Genomic DNA, 19,619 nt, shown 5'->3' on the forward strand with positions numbered 1-19,619 from the left:
CACATTTCCCAGTTCATGCTGGTATAGTTATAACAAATGGAATGGCAATGTAGGGGTGATTTGTATTATATCAGGTCCTCGAAAAAGAGTTCCTTAGAATCAGTGTGAATCCCCATGAGAGAATAGCTGCTAGTGTTACATCGTAACCCGAAAGAGTTGGTAAAGGTACTGCTTGGCCCAGTGAGTAGGGCAGGTCTTCAGTATGACCTTTGAGGCTTGAACTTACTGAGGTCCTGCCAGGTCGGTGCGACCCCTCTGATGGTGTTGCTCCAAGATGGCCTCAGAGCATGGAGACCTACTTTGTGTCGTCACATTGTTACTAAACCCATTCCATGCGTGGGAGTGAGCTCGGTGGGAAATGTTTCCGGCTGGTTCAAGTAATAGTTTAGTGATTACATAACGTGGCCTGTATTTGTTAAGGTGAAGTTCCCTTGTGAATGCTGGGACTTAAGCGAAGAAGAATTTCTAGAACTAGAACTATTAATTAATATCAGGTTTTCATAACAATGTTTCATAAATATGAGGTGGGAGTCATGTTCTTTTTTTGTTTATATCCAAGTGCGAGATCTGTAAACATGGAGTGTCAACAGGCGTGATACGCATGAATCTTGAATGTTTGGTAGCTCCGGTGTATGGTGTATCCATCAAGTAGAGGAACAAGGCAATACACAGGGTGATTTCATTCATCTGTATATATAGTTGGGGACGATAATGTAATATGAGGTGAGGTGTTTAGTAGCGAAGACGGACAGGGTTGAAATTCAACATTTATTTCATTTTGGCCTAATATCAGTTTTTAAAGCCCACAAAATTACTAGAAGCATCTAAATCTTGTTGCTAGAAGTCACAGTTTATCATTTCTACATTGCTGAATAGTACATGGCTCCGTATTGATTTTTCCTTTGTAAAACAAACCTTGTGTGGCTTACAAGGTCACCGAACCCAGGAAGTTCAAAACGTGCAATTAAAGCATTAATAGTTCTTATTAAATATTGATGCCAAAATTTAGGCCAAGGCTGTGTCTTTATAATAAGGAAGAGTGCGAGGCTCATGGTTCTTTGATAAATGTAAAATATTTACCAGGTTTGTCGCCGTTGGTAACATTTTTTCAGTGTCTTCTAATGTTAATGATAATGTGATGAAAGGTTGTTAAGGATGAATTTGTAAATGTGCTTTGGTAAACTCTTTAGCTGGGAATCAGTGGAGATTTTGTTATCAGTTATGTTCAGTGTCATACCAAATTATGTTAAAAATGGTACTTGTTGTTACCCTGTCTGACGCTCAGCATTAAGGAGCTAAAACAAGGACTGGTCGGCTCGGAGTCAGTATACTGTGTCTGAGTGGGCTATTCATGTTAAACTGCGGCATCATCAGGTATCTCAGTGGGCTGGCACTATGAAATCGGCATTAGTCTGGATGAGGACTAGCAGTCAATACACATACACTTTGGCTCATTGCGTCTTCATATCTGATGGGATGAGAAGGTGATCATGTTGCTATATAGTGCAATAATCTTGAACACAATATTAGATCCCATTTCTCCTCACCCAATGAGAGGTTATTGTTTTAAGTGTCTCTTACACTGGCTGCTGACAAAATCCCCGGTCTCAAGCGTTTATTAATTCATTGCCTTTATCTTGCGCGTTTAAATAGTGACTGAAAGTAACTCTAGATAAGGACAAGCTTTTGTTTATAACAGTTGTTTTGTCTAATCGTCATGGTTACTGCATCATGGTTTTAGTAAATATATTGAGGACACTTCAGTCACTTAATGACGTGTGTAATTGGTTCTTCCTCAAATGACATTCGGCAGACATGTACTCTTATTACATTGCTCATTTCCAAAGGACACCAGCATTCAGATCCTATAACCATGGTAACCAAATCACTCCTACTGGTTCCAGACAAAGCAAGCACAATGGTCGTTGGTAGGAACGTTTAGATAGCAAGGCAGCTAATGTAGCAGATTGACACTCTTCATTGATGGGACAAATGAATTTATCAACTATGTCGGCTTTGAGAATGTTATGTCAATCTCAACTGGAAAATAAGGTTGACACTACCTAATGTATGCTGTAAGGTGACATGGCCATGAAAATTAGGATTGGGTGGTCAAGCTGTGTGATTTGGGTCATTGTGTCATCGTATCTGATGGGGTGAGAGGGTGATGGTGCTTTCCGTCACTGGGTTGCCTGGTCCAGACTCGAATATTTGCAGGATGCTGGGATTGGCGCATTCAATGAAATTATTTGTCAATTTATACATTACAGAGAAAATTGAATTCTGTCCATAACAATCACTTCCTGATTAAAAAACTATTTTTTTAAAAACAACCCCAAATCCCTTAACATCTTGAAAAATAGTGCCTGACTCTCACAGTGATGGATTGTGTCAAGTTACTGTTAACACTGTGTCAATGTTAATGTTATGACATGTTGTCTTCGTTTGACTGCTCCACCTCAACTTTGTAGTGAGGGTCAGTGAATTAGCATGTTTAATTCATTTGACAATATTTGAGCCATATTTTGGTAAATTGTAGATATGATCTGGTTAAAAGTTAAAACAACTTACCACATTTGATGTGATAAGACTCAATTACATAACTGGTGACATTTGAATGTTATCTCTTCATGCAACACATTCAAGATGATAAGATGCTTGCTGTTGATGTATTGATATTGTACATGACATTCAAGTAACACTGAATCCATGTGACGGTAGTGGATTTTATGTTAAGTTATTGGATGTAAGACAGATTTTATCTGCCATTATTTGTCGCTAAGTGACACTGATTCAAATCGGTGAAATCTGACACAATATGAAATTACACTGTTGTGATTATGATGCAGTATTGCATGTCTTTTACACGTTTCAACATTGTGAGTTTGTAAATACTGATCTTCATAATATGGGCCAGCTGTGATATTCTCTGATATAGTTGAAAATAATTTTTTTTATTATGGACATTTTTCATGATATGGCATTATTTGTCACTCAGATTCAAAAACTGAATTTTAAAAGTATCATCCCACTAATAATGTCTCATATGCTCACAGAATTCCAATTTTTTATTAACATGGCTTCCATAGTAGCCATTTTGAATATGTGATTTTCTTCCCAATAATCATGTGCCTATTTATATATTTATTTATGTGTTTAAACATACGTTAATGAAGCGAAATATTTATTTACAAGAGATTTTGTGTTTTCATTCTTTATCAACCACTATGATTGTCACTTCCAAATTTATAATTTATTGATATTCCAATGAATTCCATGGTTACTAAGGGTGGCCTTGTGGTTAAAGCACTTGCTCATGATTCTGAAGGTCTGAGTTCGATTTTACAGTGTGTGAGGCCTTTTGCCGGTGTTCCCCAACTGTGATATTGCTGGAATATTCCTTAGAGCGCTGTAAAACCATACTCACTCACTCCAATGAATTCCGGTGAGCTACAGGACCACACAGACTCTATTGACCAATGATTAGGTGTGTTTCTGGTGTACAAAACTCAGTATGGTCGGACAACCCAGGGACAGTGATATCATTGTTCAAGGAGGCTTGAAGACATTATTGCCACTTTTTGTTCCGGAAGCCAGACCCCATGCTACAAAGTGCAAGTCAATGTAGCTTCCTGAGATCCTGATTGGACTACTTTCCAGTGCTCTAAATCAATCTGCTACACACAGGAATTAATCACCTAATGTGGCCTATTTCCCCTGCCACCTTGTGTTGAGCAGACCACCTGCTTCCCATGTGTGGGCAAGCTGACAACTATACTTTCATGGGGTATAATGGCCGTCGTCGTTAGAACTCAATGACTGTCTTCCGAACCAACTACTAATTGAACGAGGTTGGATGGTTTGAATTACTCTTATGGACATCTTCGAAACACATGGAACCTTTGGGAAATTGAGCTATATTTTTGTTCATTTTGCTGTGGAGATTCCAAGGCCAAATAGGTCCCCAGTACCTCATGATAGTGGTTAGAGCAGGCTTATGACAATGAGTGGCTTACTGTTTGTCTTTGTCTTCATGATGACAGGGATTGTACCGATACTGTCCTTTACAGGTTTGCTTGGCAGAGTAAAATTAGGGGACTTAATAGATCGGGTAGTCAGGCTCGCTGATTGTCATCGTATCCCAATTGTGTGATCGATGCTTACAATATCATTCCCTTGATTGTCTGATCCAGACTCGATTACTTACAGACTGTCATCATATGGCTGGAATATTGCTGAGTGCGGTGATAGACAGCAAACCAGCAAGCTTGGTACAGACTCATTTGTTAAGAGGCTGCCAGCTGTGATGTGGTCGGAATATGCCTGACATAGCTGTAATGTTTAAGGTTAACAACTGTGACCATGGTCTCAGTGGATTTGAGAGTCTGCCCAGAGACAGCGTCAGAAATTGGCACTAGTCCTGTAGTCCTTACCAAACTACCCAATAGTAAAGGTATCCTAAGGATTAGTAGAAATTGGCCCATCTTAAGGGTCTTGCTATATGTTATCATTATAAGGACTAGTGGACAAAAACTGTTAGTTTCTAAACCTGAGAGAGCGGGAGGTCGGTGTGCTACAGCAAAAGATGCAAAAAGATGGTACTTGTTGTTACCCAGCCTGCAACCCCGCATTAAGGAGATAAAACAAATACTGGTTGGCTCGGAGTCAGTATGATGTGTCTGAGTGGGGTATCCTTGTCCAACATAAAACAACTGCAAACAGACTCACGCACACGTACGCACACACACGCATGCACACATCCATGAATATATGCACATTGCTATATTATGTATAATCTTGAATGCAGCAAACCTCAAGGCCCAAAGGACTCTCTTAACTTTATACAGTTAGACAGGGATGAGATTACCACAATGACAGCAAGCCGGTGCAAGGTGTGGATGTTTATGGAACGAGTGGCAACCAAGAAGAACAAATGTATGCTAATAGTAATAGATCCTTCTCAAGTAGGGTGCCATAGAGGGTACGAAGTGGCATAAAGCAAATATCCCTCAAGTCTGTGAAATGTATCCTGGCATGCCATGCTTCACTGGAAATGGCTGTTATAAAATTGAAAGATTGAATCAAATTCCGTGGTTGATTAACTAGGCAATTGGTTTGTGTGCTTTCGCATCACAAAGTGATGCAGGTTCGATTCCCATGCGGGCTCAATTTGTTGCCTGATCTTCTTTACTCGTATGTTGCTATAATCATGGAATACTGCAAAAACTGGCATTGAACCCCATTCTGGATAATCAGAATAACGATCCATTAAAAAGTCTGAAGAATACTTTTTATGTCTTTGTTGTAAATTGGGCAGGACAGAGCAGTGAGGGTGTTCTCAGGCAGTGCACCGTTGTCTAAATCAGGTAAATCATCCAATATCAAATTGTCAGAAAAAATCGGACAGCTTGAACAGTTCCCAGCAATACAACAGTCAGCCGGCATTGACCAATAACATGAATTGTCTGTTCTCTAAGGAGCTGGAAATGCATTAGATTCAATAAGAACAAATTCTTGTGTATGGCCAAGTAGGCCATGCTGGATTCTATCAGGCTGTTGATATAGATTTATGTTGCCTGCTTCTTATTTCATTACACAGGGTATAGAATTCTTAAGAGACTTTGTGATAATGATATAGAGCGAGATTGGATGCCGACTACCGACTACCGGTGGATGCTGTGTGACGGTCGTGGCAGCGTTGGCGCTGTAGAGGATGAGGCAGAGTGATAGAGATGCTTGTCATTTAAGGGCAGTTGACTGTTTCCTGATGTTTTGCACTCTGTTAAAAAATGTATAATGCTGTTCCCCGTTGTAATGCTTGAATTACCGATGGATGAGTGGTTTGGGTGGTATTCAACATGTTCATAGGTTTAGGGTGGGGGGGGTATTGTGGCAATTTAAAATAATATTTATTTTCTGGTTTCATGTTCAGCTTAACTGGCATCAGCTGAAATCCAAAATTTAGCACTTGAGCTATTGATATATTGTACTGAAACTTGTTATACTTACAGGTGAAAGTATTGAATTTCAAGTTTGATTGAAACAGTAAAAAGTGTGTTTCGTTAATCCTGATATTCATTTATCTGAATGATTATGATTGGAAGGGTGCAAACTGGATTATCAATGGTTGACTGTGAAGTTGACAATGAAGTCTGCATAACTTCTAGTGAACATTTTAGACACGCCAGATACAATGGGTTTGCTTCATGGTTAAGAAAGCATTTGTTCTTCATGCCAAAGGCTTGGTTCCCAGTTGGGGTACAGTGTATAAAGCCTAGAGCTGATTATCACGTCGTGTCTTGCGATATGATTCGTATCACGATACGGACTGACAATACTACTGGTATCATGATACACCACATCATTTATCAAATTGGAAGAAATTATGAAATCCCTAAAATATAGCTCTAATACCTCTTTCTTCATACATTTATTTATTGTTATCTCAAAAACTTTAACAAGAAAACCACAAGCACATAACAGTTTTAAATGAATGGATGGTTATTAAATGTAACGGTTAGTCGGCATTTCCTTGGCAACCAGGTCCTTGTGTTGGGCCATGCTTACAGGTGGCACTGTACTACTTCTGCTATTGGGGGAGGTAACTCTATTAGTTCCTGTTCTATTTATAGCATATCGCGATCTCACAAACTGACGATTCAAGTATCGTGTGTACCTAAGTATCGATGAAATCGTTACAGCCCTCTTGATGTCCCAAATGTAGGTGCAGTATGCTAACTAGGACTGCAAGGTATACCAGGATATTGCAATACACTTTCACTTTTCAAACCATTCATACTGCAGGAACTTTTCTGTGTTCTGGAATATTGGGTACAAAAATATTTAACAATTGTCCTATTATTTGCATTGATTAACCTAAAATCTTCACACAAATTTCATTCACAAATGATGTTTCCCTGTGTAATTGATTGACAAAACAGACGGAAAGGTGGAGGTGATGTTTCTCTCACGTTGTTATCTTCACTGTATCCATGCCGACAAAATGGCCGCAACTGACCATGCTGAGTTTGACATTGTAATTGTAATATTTACTTAAGTATGTAGAACTAGGATCTGCATGTACAATCACTGTAAGACGACGTCAGCCTCAATACATCGCCATATGTATCGCAATAAGAATATACAAGTCTTGGGCCAGTCCACAGCCCTAATGCTAAGAGCAGTGTAAGAACTCCCTCACTCACCTGAGTGAACCAATATGCCTGGCTTTGTTTCCTTCTTTCCTTCTGATCTGCTGTGTAATGAATTCATAATTAGAAACATTGATATGAAGACGATTCAGTTTCAATCTATTTAAATTCTTTTCCTTATATTTTTGTGTGAGATTGGGATGACTGAATCGAGTCTGCTAGCAGCCGGCACAGAAATTATGACGTCCATGTTGGTTCATTTTCCTTGTTCATTTGTGTTCCTGCGAATGCCATTGCATTGGCACGATCCTTTCAATATGCAACAGAATCAGGAAATTGCGTTCTTTACCTCTGAAGAGCTGCTGCAAGCTTGTGTGAATATTCATGTTGTATTGATAACTCCATCACATGCTTTGAGGTTTTCTAAATATATGTGTTCACCTGAGAGTAAATGCACACTAGGAAGACAGATGAATATTGAGTGGTTCTTTCATTGTGAATCAAAATTGAACATCGATTTCCTAGACCTTTTTGTGCCACTTTCTGTAGGCTACTGGGGCAGGCTGTCAGTTGGGTGATGTTTTCCTGATCATACAGAAACTTGACCCCTACTCCTGCATCTGTCCTTGGGTTGACAAATAAGGGAATTGGTTGTCACAATGAATGCTGGGTATGGATCACTTCCTGGCTGCGACTGTCTTGTTGTCCTGATGACTGACAAGCTTGTGTGATAAGACTGTCCATTGATTGTCTTGTTGGCCCGATAACAGACAAGCCCCTGTGATAAGACTGTTGTCCATTGATGGTCTTGTTGGCCTGATAACAGACAAGCTTGTGTGATAAGACTGTTGTCCATTGATTGTCTTGTTGGCCTGATAACAGACAAGCCCCTGTGATAAGACTGCTGTCCATTGATGGTCTTGTTGGCCTGATAACAGACAAGCCCCTGTGATAAGACTGTTGTCCATTGATTGTCTTGTTTGCCTGATAACAGACAAGCCCCTGTGATAAGACTGTTGTCCATTGATTGTCTTGTTGGCCCGATAACAGACAAGCCCCTGTGATAAGACTGTTGTCCATTGATTGTCTTGTTGGCCTGATAACAGACAAGCCCCTGTGATAAGACTGTTGTCCATTGATGGTCTTGTTGGCCTGATAACAGACAAGCCCCTGTGATAAGACTGTTGTCCATTGATTGTCTTGTTGGCCTGATAACAGACAAGCCCCTGTGATAAGACTGTGGTCCATTGATGGTCTTGTTGGCCTGATAACAGACAAGCCCCAGTGATAAGACTGTGGTCCATTGATGGTCTTGTTGGCTGATAACAGACAAGCCCCTGTGATAAGACTGTTGTCCATTGATGGTCTTGTTGGCCTGATAACAGACAAGCCCCTGTGATAAGACTGTGGTCAATTGATTGTCTTGTTGGCCTGATAACAGACAAGCCCCTGTGATAAGACTGTTGTCCATTGATGGTCTTGTTGGCCTGATAACAGACAAGCCCCTGTGATAAGACTGTGGTCCATTGATGGTCTTGTTGGCCTGATAACAGACAAGCCCCTGTGATAAGACTGTTGTCTATTGATGGTCTTGATGGCCTGATAACAGACAAGCTTATGTGATAAGACTGCTGTCCATTGATGGTCTTGTTGGCCTGATAACAGACAAGCCCCTGTGATAAGACTGTTGTCCATTGATTGTCTTGTTTGCCTGATAACAGACAAGCCCCTGTGATAAGACTGTTGTCCATTGATTGTCTTGTTGGCCCGATAACAGACAAGCCCCTGTGATAAGACTGTTGTCCATTGATTGTCTTGTTGGCCTGATAACAGACAAGCCCCTGTGATAAGACTGTTGTCCATTGATGGTCTTGTTGGCCTGATAACAGACAAGCCCCTGTGATAAGACTGTTGTCCATTGATTGTCTTGTTGGCCTGATAACAGACAAGCCCCTGTGATAAGACTGTGGTCCATTGATGGTCTTGTTGGCCTGATAACAGACAAGCCCCAGTGATAAGACTGTGGTCCATTGATGGTCTTGTTGGCTGATAACAGACAAGCCCCTGTGATAAGACTGTTGTCCATTGATGGTCTTGTTGGCCTGATAACAGACAAGCCCCTGTGATAAGACTGTGGTCAATTGATTGTCTTGTTGGCCTGATAACAGACAAGCCCCTGTGATAAGACTGTTGTCCATTGATGGTCTTGTTGGCCTGATAACAGACAAGCCCCTGTGATAAGACTGTGGTCCATTGATGGTCTTGTTGGCCTGATAACAGACAAGCCCCTGTGATAAGACTGTTGTCTATTGATGGTCTTGATGGCCTGATAACAGACAAGCTTATGTGATAAGACTGCTGTCCATTGATGGTCTTGTTGGCCTGATAACAGACAAGCCCCTGTGATAAGACTGTTGTCCATTGATTGTCTTGTTTGCCTGATAACAGACAAGCCCCTGTGATAAGACTGTTGTCCATTGATTGTCTTGTTGGCCTGATAACAGATAAGCCCCTGTGATAAGACTGTGGTCCATTGATGGTCTTGTTGGCCTGATAACAGACAAGCTTGTGTGATAAGACTGCTGTCCATTGATGGTCTTGTTGGCCTGATAACAGACAAGCCCCTGTGATAAGACTGTTGTCCATTGATTGTCTTGTTTGCCTGATAACAGACAAGCCCCTGTGATAAGACTGTGGTCCATTGATGGTCTTGTTGGCCTGATAACAGACAAGCCCCTGTGATAAGACTGTTGTCCATTGATTGTCTTGTTGGCCTGATAACAGACAAGCCCCTGTGATAAGACTGTGGTCCATTGATGGTCTTGTTGGCCTGATAACAGACAAGCCCCTGTGATAAGACTGTTGTCCATTGATTGTCTTGTTGGCCTGATAACAGACAAGCCCCTGTGATAAGACTGTGGTCCATTGATGGTCTTGTTTGCCTGATAACAGACAAGCCCCTGTGATAAGACTGTTGTCCATTGATTGTCTTGTTGGCCTGATAACAGACAAGCCCCTGTGATAAGACTGTGGTCCATTGATGGTCTTGTTTGCCTGATAACAGACAAGCCCCTGTGATAAGACTGTTGTCCATTGATTGTCTTGTTGGCCTGATAACAGACAAGCCCCTGTGATAAGACTGTGGTCCATTGATGGATTTTTGGCCTGATAACAGACAAGCTTGTGTGATGAGACTGTGGTCCATTGATGGTCTTGTTGGCCTGATAACAGACAAGCGCCTGTGATAAGACTGTGGTCCATTGATGGTCTTGTTGGCCTGATAACAGACAAGCCCCTGTGATAAGACTGTGGTCCATTGATGGTCTTGTTGGCCTGATAACAGACAAGCTCGTGTGATAAGACTGTTGTCTATTGATTGTCTTGTTGGTCGTGTTTCTATCACTGGTTCAAGGCCTACCCAGGGTGTTTCTGTTACTGGTGCAAGGCCTTCCCAGGGTGTTATCTACAACTATCTTCATATGGCTTTCATTGCTACCCCAGATCCTTAGTCAAGTGTCAAGAGTCAGAAGGGTAAACCTACAGTAAAGTGACATTAAAACATGGATTCTGTGTCATATCAGGTTTAGTCCAAAACATGTGCACATTTACTAATAATTCCTAATATTGATCAATTCATCACATTTCTGAACAGAAATTTGATTCTCTTATTTGCATCTGTCTTTGTTTGTGTTTATGATGACTATGATTATGATTGTTGTTATTGCAGAGGTCCCCAATGCCAGCTCCCCTGGGACGTACCGCCCTCCGCCCCGCACCCGTGAGGTGGTGGTCAAGGGACAGGTTGTCAAGCTCAAGTACTGCTTCACATGTAAAATATTTCGCCCCCCTCGGGCTTCCCACTGCAGCCTTTGTGATAATTGCGTTGGTAAGTATGATGTCTGTGTGTCTTCCACACGTATGACCACACCTTTCTGTCCTCCTCGTACACACTGGGGATTCAGGAATCACAAACCTGGGAATTCGGGGTAGGAATATAGGTCCCCAGCAACCTGTACTTTCACAAAGGAATTTCTTTTGTCCCATGGTTACCCGGGGTAGAATGTGACTGCGAGGTGTCAAAGGCGACCATTTTGGGAATCTGTAGGGCTTCCAGATTAGAATTGGTTCCTATCTACCTTTGCTGGTCGTAAGAGGCGATTTAATGAATCGGGAGGTCAGGCTCTGAGACTTGGTTCAGGGTGTGTCATTGTTTCCCAATTGGGTGGATTGATGCTCATGATGTCAATGACTGGATTGTCTGGTCATTGTGCCGAAATATCGCTGAGTGTGATGTTAACCAGGTGGTTAGGCTCTGAGACTTGGCTGTTTTATGTGTCATTGTACACCAGGGTCACAGCTCATACTGCCAGACTGGTTTGTCTGGTCCATGCCTAAAGGCTGGCCTGTCAATAATCGAGTCTGGCTAAGACAATCCAGTGATTGACATCATCACTGTCGATCCATGCAATGGTGATACAATGACATGTATACATTAACCAAGTCAGCGAGCCTGACCCCCCGATCCCTTTAGTTGCCTCTTAAGACAAGCTTAGTCGCCTTTTACACACACAAACACACTCTCCCACCCACACACAAACACACTTACCCACCCACACACCCACACACAAACCCACCCACAAACTCACTCACCTACCCACACACCCACCCACACCCACCTACCTACCAACACAACCACCTACCTACATTCCAACTTACCAGTGTTCAAGATTGGGCCTGAATGTTAAGGGACCCTTGTCATGACCTTCATATTACAGGTTAGGATGTTGGGGTTCCCCAGATTCAAATACTGTAGGAGCAGACCTCCAGGACTCCAGAACCCCACCTAATTTCTACCAACTCTCACGGCACGTTTCCTTCCCAGCTGGAGGGAGTGTCCAGTATACTCTGGTGTACATGGTTTTGTATTGATTTCTGTACATTTATTCTGGAGAGATGATAAATGTTATAGCAGAATGGCTGAGCATGATACTAGGGTTGTATTTACCTACTGTTTTCTGATGGATAATATGGAAATTGTGAGGAAAAGGTGCAGGTCTTTATAGAGACGTACGCAGCACTTATTCCCGAGGGCAAGAAATCATCTGGGAGATATATCTTTAGCCTTTGCGAGTTATTGATTTCAGAAATAATAGGTCTGAACGTTTGGGTATGTGAAGGATATCCTTCTATCTGTTTTGGAATCTATTATTCAGTGACTGAACATTATGTATCGACATGTTGAAACATGGAACACTGACAGAGCTTCATAGATCCAGCCCATGCCACTGTGCAAAGAGAATTGTGCAAGCTGGAGTCAGTGATGAAAAATTGATAATCTGTCGGTAGGTTTGACCTATATCTGCAGTTGCTCTTTCTCAATGTGAAGCTTTTGGGCATTGATTTTTGGGATAAAGAGCTGATACTGACCTTTGTGTCTCGCTTTGTGAAATGCAGCATGATTCTGAGAATATGTGGGAGTGTGTGAAGTATGTTAGTCTCAGATGTGTGATGGCAGGTGTTCATAGTTGAAGATCTTCTCATCTGATTCAAATACCATTGGTATGTTGAGAAGAAAAGGCCCCATGTATCTTGTCCATGCTTCTGAAAACAAAAATGGGATCAAGTTGGATACAGATCTGAGCTCTAGATGCGTAAAATCAATCGCCATTACCCAATTAATTTTGAGTTTCTTGCCTACACATTCTCAGGAAAAATTTAAAACGCTACATAATTTACTTAATAAATTTGCTATAATCAGACCCAATGGGATTCTGGTTTAGAATTGGTCCCTAGGAACCTATGCTTGTCGTACAAGATAACAATGGATCTGGTTGTCGGGCATACCCAGGCGGTATGGGACGTTGTTCATAATATCAATCACTGGTTTCCTTGTCCAGACTTGATTGTTTACAGGCCACCGTCATATGACTTATATGTTTGTGAGTGTGGGATGAAACAAACAAACTATGAAGTGTATATTAGGGGCCTGTTCAAAAGTTTGATGTCGAATAATAATCTCAATTCCTTAAGTTTATGGGTTAGGGGATTAATGGCCCTGCAAGTTTTCCATCCAACAAAATGAACTAACCTGATTCCTCAATGTGTAATATAGTAAGGGAACTAAATAGGGCTGGGACGGGTAAGTCGGGTACCCGGGTCGGGTGGGTACTGAGAAGGACCCGGGTACCCACAGGGCTACCCGGACCCGTGGTTAGTCACGTGATATATTGTTTACTGACAAAAATATCTAGAACTCTATGGTTAAACTAAAAGTCACTAATGTTCGCATTTCTTTCTGACTATGCACCCATTCCTTCTGATTTTTCATATAGTTGTATAAAGATATAACTTAATTCAGCTTCAGTGTATGAATGACCAGATTGTTTCATACGTGTATCTAAATACGTTTTTGGCAGGGCTATGCTATAAATGTTCCCAATCCGACTTTTTGAGATATCTCCTGAGACCTACAGTGGGTACCCGGGTAGGGTCGGGTAATAGGGGGGTGGGTACCCAGGTAGGGTCGGGTAATAGGGAGGTGGGTACCCGGGTAGTAAATTTGGACTCGTCCCAGCCCTAGAACTAAACCAATCCTGTTTTAATTCAGATGCTGTTAGCAGTTGTCATTAAATACATCCAGTCCATCTAGTGTAGTGTGTAATATATGATGACAGATTTGATCTATAAAAACCCAACAAATTATTGTCAACACCAAGTAAATAAACTTCATTCAATATACATTCCGAAAACAACAGGGCAAAACACGAATGTGTGACAATAGAGCCCACGGAAAATGGAAATTCATCATTTTCAGAATTAAGTTTTTATAGTGGGTAAGGAATTAAGTTTTTTATCCGACGTCAAACTTTTGAACTGGTCCCTCAATCCACTGCACAGTAGAACTTGACGCTGCTTGTGTACAAGCAATAACACGATAAAATGCAACTCAGAAAAGAAGAAGAGGAACTTTACAGACTCATATGCATTATGCCCTCTTTTGAAACTTAATCTTTTTTCTCCCTGCTGAATGTTAATTATTCTTCACAGATGTAGATATGGAAAGGAAATATTGTCAAAACAGACACCCAAACAGCATTTCTGTTTTATATTCTATCTCACCATACATAATACATTTTTTAAGCTCCTGACGGAAAATATCCAAGTATTAAAGGGAAAGTAATTACATTCAGAAATTCAGTTTAGATAATTGTACTACAAGTTGTAATACAGCTAGAACCTAACGACTGGCCGATGAAGAAACCCTTCACCTAGACGTGTAACTAGACCTCTTGTAACTTGCCGTTTCAGAATGAAAGGAAGTAAGTGCTGATACAGTCTGTGCCAAAACCTTTTGAGACTCTCCAAATATGACTCTTCGCATCATTTGAATTTAGTATTTATGTGGGCTTTTTGTGAGGTGATCTCACTAGCCTAAACAGAATTTTGCTAGACTCTGGCTTCAGACCAGTGGCTAAAGTCGCAGACTGCTGATATCTAGATTCAGCTACTGAGGAATGTATCCAACTGTTTCTTGACTGTTAGGCTGGGACTGCAGGTGTACAGTTACAGATCTTGATGGTTGCTGGCCTAATCACACCTCCCCTGGGATTCAAGGGGAGCTGTCGTGTTACATGTAACATGTGTTTTAGTCTCCCCTACACTAATAGCTGTTACGGAGTGCCCATGCATCCTGCGTGTCTGACATTGTGTGGGCCAGCATTCTATTATATTGCTGTTAACAGGTATGGTGAAGTGTGTCAGGTTACAGTGCGAAGTGTGTTTCTGGAACACCCAGGTGTTGGTAATGATGTTCTGAAAGAGCAGAGGAGACGAGCTGCCTGAAGTTAGTCTAATCAAACGGTCACAGAAAGTGTGGCATTTCCTTTTGGAAACAAAGACAGTTATGTACATTAATGTTTCAGTTTGGACCTTTTGTTATGCTGCACATTAAAAAAGTATCACAATTTTTTATAAGAAAGACTGGAATGAGGAGGATATTTAGGAGACTAGAAATATCAACTTTAAAACTAGTATGAATGATTTCAGTATTGTTTCAGTGTGAAGATCCGGGGTAGAATAGGTCTTCAGCAACCCAAGATTTTGTCTTGCCGTACAAGGCGGCTATGCTTTTGTTGTAAGAGAAGACTAACTGGATCTGGTGGTCAGGCTCGCTGACTTGGTTGATGCCTGTCATCGATCCCAATTGAGTGGATCGATGCTCATGATGTCAATCACTGGATTGTCTGGTCCAGACTCGATTATTTACAGACCGCCATCATATAGCAGGAATATTGCTGAGTGCGGCGTTAAACAACAAACAAACAAACAAAACAAACAAAGCTTCAGTGTGTGTGTCTAAATGGACCAGGCAAGCCAGTGATTGTAAGCAAGATCAGGATCCACTGACTAATGATGACTAAGGGATCGGGTCGTCAGGCACGCTGACTTGGTTGATGCATGTCATCATTTCCCAATTGTGCGGATCGATGCTCATGATGTCAATCACTGGATTATTTACAAACTGCTGTCATATAGCTGGAATATTGCTGAGTGAGTGTTAGACAACAAACAAACAATGTCATGGCAGTGTGTTTACCTGTCGGGGAGTGAGACAAGCCAGTGGATGATGGCAAGTGGAACGATCCTTATTTTACTATCAGTGTGGCACAAAGACCCCCAAACATACAGGTCATTCGTTCCTCAGTGTGTCAGCTTGTGAAGAACATTGGATACTTTGGACCTCTGTTGTCCTGAATCACTACGCAGATAAAAGAGCGGACATTGAAAACTGTTCTATAAAAGATGGGACATTTTAATGAAAACTGTTCAATTGTGAGAGTGGACATTTTAATGGAAACTGTCTGGCCTGCTTTTGTGAACAGTTGCCGCCGGCCCAACACACAAGCTCTTGTGCTGAATACCTGTTTAATTGTCTCTGTAGTCGACTGCTGAATCCTGTACATTCCACACAGGTAATCTGGGTGAGGGGAAGGCAGCTCCAGACTTTACAGTTTGTTTTCATAGTCTCACCAGACAGACCAATCAGCTTACACACAGGATCCAGCCTCAAATTATGTCTCGGCATAGGTAGATCCAGAGTGGGGATCGTGGGGTCCCCGCTTTTGAAAACCAAACGTTTGTTGGAGACAGAAAAATTGTCTGGGAGAGGATTTTGACATTTTGGACCTCTCCCTTTCAAGAATGCTGGATCTGCCCTTGCTGGAGCAGATTAGATCCTTTTTAAGTCCTCTTTAGTCAGCTCTCGTGACAAGCATGGGTATACCTGGTACCCTACCCCTGGGATTCTGGGTAGAAGTGGTCCCCAGCAGCTTGAGTTGGCCGAAAGGATTGGGTGTAAGTCTTAATGGATTTGGTGGTCAGGTTTGATGACTTTGTAGGTGCCGTACCCTGTTGAGGTGGATCATTGCTCATAATATCAATCACTGGATTGTCTAGTCCAGACTCAATCGTTTACAGGTCACTGGAATATTGCTGAGTGTGAAACAAACAAAACAAACCTAGGTATAGTCCTTGTTAGCATGGTTAGTCATCCCTTATGCATGCATGACATTTTGTAGATATCATCGAGGGATAAATATGTGGTTCAGTTTAAAACTACCGTGGAGAATGAATATTTTACAGAGTTATGGCCCTTGTTTGATCTTTTGGACATGATCGTGCACAAAACCGCCAAAGGAACAATTATTATCAGAACCACCATAGATGACATTTTGAATATGCGGTACATCATTAAGTGATTGGTCATATGGATGACTTTGCCTTCTTGTTATATGTTATTGTTCGCTGTACAGGAAGTTGTGGCATGTACTGTCAACTCCTGACCCACATTTGATGATTTACAGGCCCCATAGATAATAATAATGATCATTATCATAATAATCATAATACATGTAGGCCATTTATGTTGCACATATTTCCACACACACAAGGACATGCTAAAAGTGCTATTATTAGTAATATATTACAGGGTTAGAAACTAACAGTTTTTGTCCACTAGTCCTTATAATGATAACTTATAGCAAAACCCCTTAAAATGGGCCAATTTCTACTAGTCCTTAGGATACTTTTACTATTGGGCCGTCTGGTAAGGACTACAGGACTGGTGCCAATTCTAACACTGTATTACCCCGGTAACTGGATCAGTGTGCACTCAAGAATCATTCTCAGCTCCTTTGGGAGTATACAACCCAGGCTGCCTTTGGGCGCTAGAAGTTGAACCAGGTACCCCCATTCAATGCTGTGTGAACCAAGGCACATTTGGAACAATGTACTTTGCCCAAGGAGATACAGCTGTAGTATCGTTAACAACCTTCACAGACCCATTCACCCTAATTATGTCCAAATCTTCTTCAATATGACATGGTAGATTTTAGATTTTGTTGTTGTAGTAACTAGTAATTTGAACTCTGTCCATAACCATAGAAAATAATAATTGCCATGATATTTATGGAATTACCTACACTCAACTCATTCGAAATCCACCTACACTGAACCAGTTCCAAACCTCACCATCATCTGAACAAGCGATCCAAAATATGGTCTTGATAAAATCACCCAGAAAGGAAGACAATTGAAGGTGGCAGAACCAACCTATGTTATATCCCTTGTATTCCCCATTTCTACCAGTTCTTCATGATAACACATAATTGCTGGTGTATAACTGATGCTATACGATTGTCTGGAGACATCTACAGAAGCTCAGGTCGCTTCCAGCCATGAATATGGAAATACAGCGCCAGCGTCATGCATTATGTATTGGCTGTAGCCAAGTCACTGACGTTAGATATCGAGGTGACCACGATAACGATACAAATGTTGGCCAGACAACGGTCATAGGTTTTACTTTTGTACGTGCAAAGTGGTTTGTTATTGATGTTTGGTTTGTACGACCTCCCTCTAAAGCTGTTGCTTCCATTACCAGTTAAACTGATCATTGCTACAAGGAAAAATGTTTTCATTACCATTTGCTAATGTTGTACAAGCGCTGTCCGCTGTTCAGTCAGATTTATTTCTGACCATTGTAGGGCAGAAGATAGTAATGGAATGGAGGCCAGAGCAGGTTAGCCTCAGTTTGTCAGTTCTCTCGTACTAGATTATGTAATTCACTTGCAAAACATTGAAAGGAAAGATGGTTTTACCCTGTATGATATCATTGTGCTAGCACTGTAAACTCGGCATTAGTCCTGACTTGTACACGCAGACACACACGCACACGCACACGCACACGCACACACACACACACACACACACACACCACACACACACACACTTATACACATGCACATCGTTTAATAAGTGCAACAGAGCTCCACATATTGAGCAATTGAGTTTTTACTCCAGGGTTTCTATTTTAAATGGGTTATTACATTTTTCATTGGGTAACCAATATTTTGTCACTCATTTATTCATCACTCTCTAGGGTTTTTCCCAAAATTAGTGAACATTTTAAGATTTAAAAAAAATGAAATAATGTTTTAGATGTATATATAACTGTTCTAAATATATATGCTTGACTCAGAAAGCAAATTAGCTCGTAAATGTGTTTCCGAAATTAGCTCCTTTGTACGCATGCCCAAAAAGCATCATTGGGTATTTACGCGTGCTGGTTTATACATTTGAGTTTTTCATTTAATGCATGCGTTTCTGTACACAAGTTAATTGAATATTCTTGGGGGGGGGGGGGGGGGTATTTTATGCAAATACGCTGCTTATCTGTACCTCCAGTGCAATAATCTTGAACATTACGTTAAACCACATTTAACCTTACCTTGACAAGATTCCATACACCGTACATTGTCCTACCAAACACCCATGCTCTATTAGAAACACACTCATCAACAGTGAATGTGCACACCTTGAAACAGTTTTTGAAGGGTTAGCCCAGTGGTTAAAGCGTTTGCCCAGTCTGAAGGCCCAGGTTCAATTCCCCACACGGCCTCACACTCACTCACTCACTCACCTGATCTTACTGCACCAGTCTGCTAAAACCCTTTGAATAATAATGAGCTTTATAATGAATTGACTTGTTTTGTTTGTTTCAGAGCGCTTCGACCATCACTGTCCCTGGGTGGGCAACTGTGTTGGCAAGAGAAACTATCGCTATTTTTACCTCTTCATCCTGTCCCTGTCAATACTGTGTATTTACATATTTGCCTGCGTGCTTACACATCTCATACTGAGTAAGTACCCTTTTTCATGTTTATGATTCAATTGTATTTATCCCCCGCCGCGCGAAAGCGCGAAGCGGGGGATATAGTATTCACGACCGTCCGTACGTCCGTCCGTACGTCTGTCCGTCCGTACGTCCGTCCGTACGTCCCACCTGTTTGTTGCCGCGATATCTCAAGAACTAAACACTGGATTGTCTTCATATTTGGAACTATGGTGTATATACAGACTCCGCAGACACCAGTCGGTTTTGGTGACCTTGATCCCATTTTCAAGGTC

The 19,619-nt window shown here is 41.3% G+C and overlaps 1 protein-coding gene across 7 annotated transcripts in view; it reads left to right on the top strand.

Moving 5' to 3' along the window:
* LOC124116561 (palmitoyltransferase ZDHHC18-B-like) overlaps positions 1–19,619 on the top strand; it is a 99,969-nt gene that overhangs the window by 33,575 nt on the left and 46,775 nt on the right. For all 7 annotated transcript variants that reach the window (XM_046477943.2, XM_046477944.2, XM_046477942.2 and 4 more), the window contains 2 exons: positions 10,879–11,037; positions 19,214–19,351. In XM_046477943.2, the coding sequence (XP_046333899.1) occupies positions 10,879–11,037; positions 19,214–19,351 (297 nt within the window). The remainder of the gene's footprint in view (positions 1–10,878; positions 11,038–19,213; positions 19,352–19,619) is intronic.

Source organism: Haliotis rufescens, unplaced genomic scaffold (assembly GCF_023055435.1).
Source record: "Haliotis rufescens isolate VD_foot unplaced genomic scaffold, xgHalRufe1.0.p SCAF_5, whole genome shotgun sequence".
Classification (NCBI taxonomy): Eukaryota; Metazoa; Mollusca; class Gastropoda; order Lepetellida; family Haliotidae; genus Haliotis; species Haliotis rufescens.